Raw genomic sequence first — 1,572 nt, forward strand, 5'->3', positions numbered from 1 at the left:
CTGTAACATTCACAAACATGCACAGCTGTAATTTCAAATAAATTGAGACTCATGATATTTGTCCTACAAGAATAAAACAAAACAGTAAAAGAAAGTCCTGTTTGAGATTATCCCCGGATTTATTTTTTTTTAAAACATTGATAGTTAACCATCAGCCAATGACCACAAAAGACTTTGGTTGGTTGAAGTGTTACAATAAAGTAATAGTAAGCCCATCTACGTCTCATCTTCAAAATTACCTGTAGAGTGATCTTAAATGAAGAAGTAAAAATATAGATTTGTTTTCCTGTTTCAGCCATTCCAAAAGTGAGATGACAAAATAGCTTAGAGTTTAAAATATCACATGAGTATTCTCTTGTTGTCTTTCAGATGACCATATCCACAGAGCATGAACTAAATCAAGTGAAAGGATGAGCAATGTCACAGAATTCATCCTCCTGGGCTTGACCCAAGACCCAGACCTGCAGAAACTCTTATTCATTGTGTGCTTAATAATCTACTTGATCACACTGGCAGGTAACATGCTCATCTCAGTCACCATCTTCATCAGTCCAGCCCTGGCTACCCCCATGTACTTCTTTCTGTCCTACTTGTCCATCATAGATGGTTTCTACTCTTCTTCCATAGCACCCAAAATGATCTATGACTTAATCTCTGAGAAGAGCACCATATCCTTCAATGGATGCATGACTCAATTTTCGCTGAGCATTTTTTTGCTGCAGCTGAAATCATCTTGTTGATTTCCATGGCCTATGATCGTTATGTAGCCATCTGCAAGCCCTTGCACTACATGACCATCATGAGTCGACCTGTGTGTATATTCCTAGTGGGTGCCGCTGTAATTTTAGGATTCATCCATGGAGGAATACAGATTTTGTTTATGGCCCAGTTACCATTCTGTGGCCCAAATATTATCGATCACTTTATGTGTGATTTAATACCACTCCTGGAGTTGGCCTGCACTGACACTCACACTCTGGGACCCCTGATCGCTGCCAACAGTGGGTCACTGTGCTTACTCATTTTTTCTATGCTGGTTGCTTCTTATGTGGTTATCCTTCGCTCCCTGAGGAATCACAGTTCAGAAGGGCGTCGCAAAGCTCTATCTACCTGTGCCTCTCATGTCACTGTTGTTGTCTTATTCTTTGTACCTTGTTCTTACCTGTACCTAAGGCCCATGACCTCCTTTCCCACTGACAAAGCTGTAACTGTGTTTTGCACCCTAGTGACACCTATGCTGAACCCTTTAATCTATACCCTCAGAAATGAGGAAGTCAAAAAGGTTATGAAGAAGCTCTGGGGTCAAATGAGGAAAGCTCATGATAAGTAAACCTGGTGATTTGTATATTTAGAAACAATGTCTAATGCTGTTCCATGGACATTTCTTCTCCTTAAATATAATGATGATAATGATGATAGTGGTAGTGGTGGTGGTAGTGGTGGTGATGATGATAGTGATGGTGATGATGACGATGATGGTGGTGGTGGTGATGATGATGAATTATATCTTGCCTGTACTACATTTTCATTAAATAATAATTATATATTTAAATGGAGTACATTGTGACAGTC

At 39.6% G+C, this 1,572-nt stretch overlaps 1 protein-coding gene across 1 annotated transcript; it reads left to right on the plus strand.

The window, feature by feature from the left end:
• The first annotated feature begins 410 nt into the window (after positions 1-410).
• LOC116900479 (olfactory receptor 4C45-like) lies at positions 411-1,330 on the plus strand. The gene is given in 2 exon segments (XM_032902215.1): positions 411-693; positions 696-1,330. Coding segments are annotated over 2 exon segments (918 nt in total).
• The last annotated feature ends 242 nt before the right edge of the window (positions 1,331-1,572 follow it).

This window comes from Rattus rattus, chromosome 5 (assembly GCF_011064425.1).
Source record: "Rattus rattus isolate New Zealand chromosome 5, Rrattus_CSIRO_v1, whole genome shotgun sequence".
Lineage (NCBI taxonomy): Eukaryota > Metazoa > Chordata > Mammalia > Rodentia > Muridae > Rattus > Rattus rattus.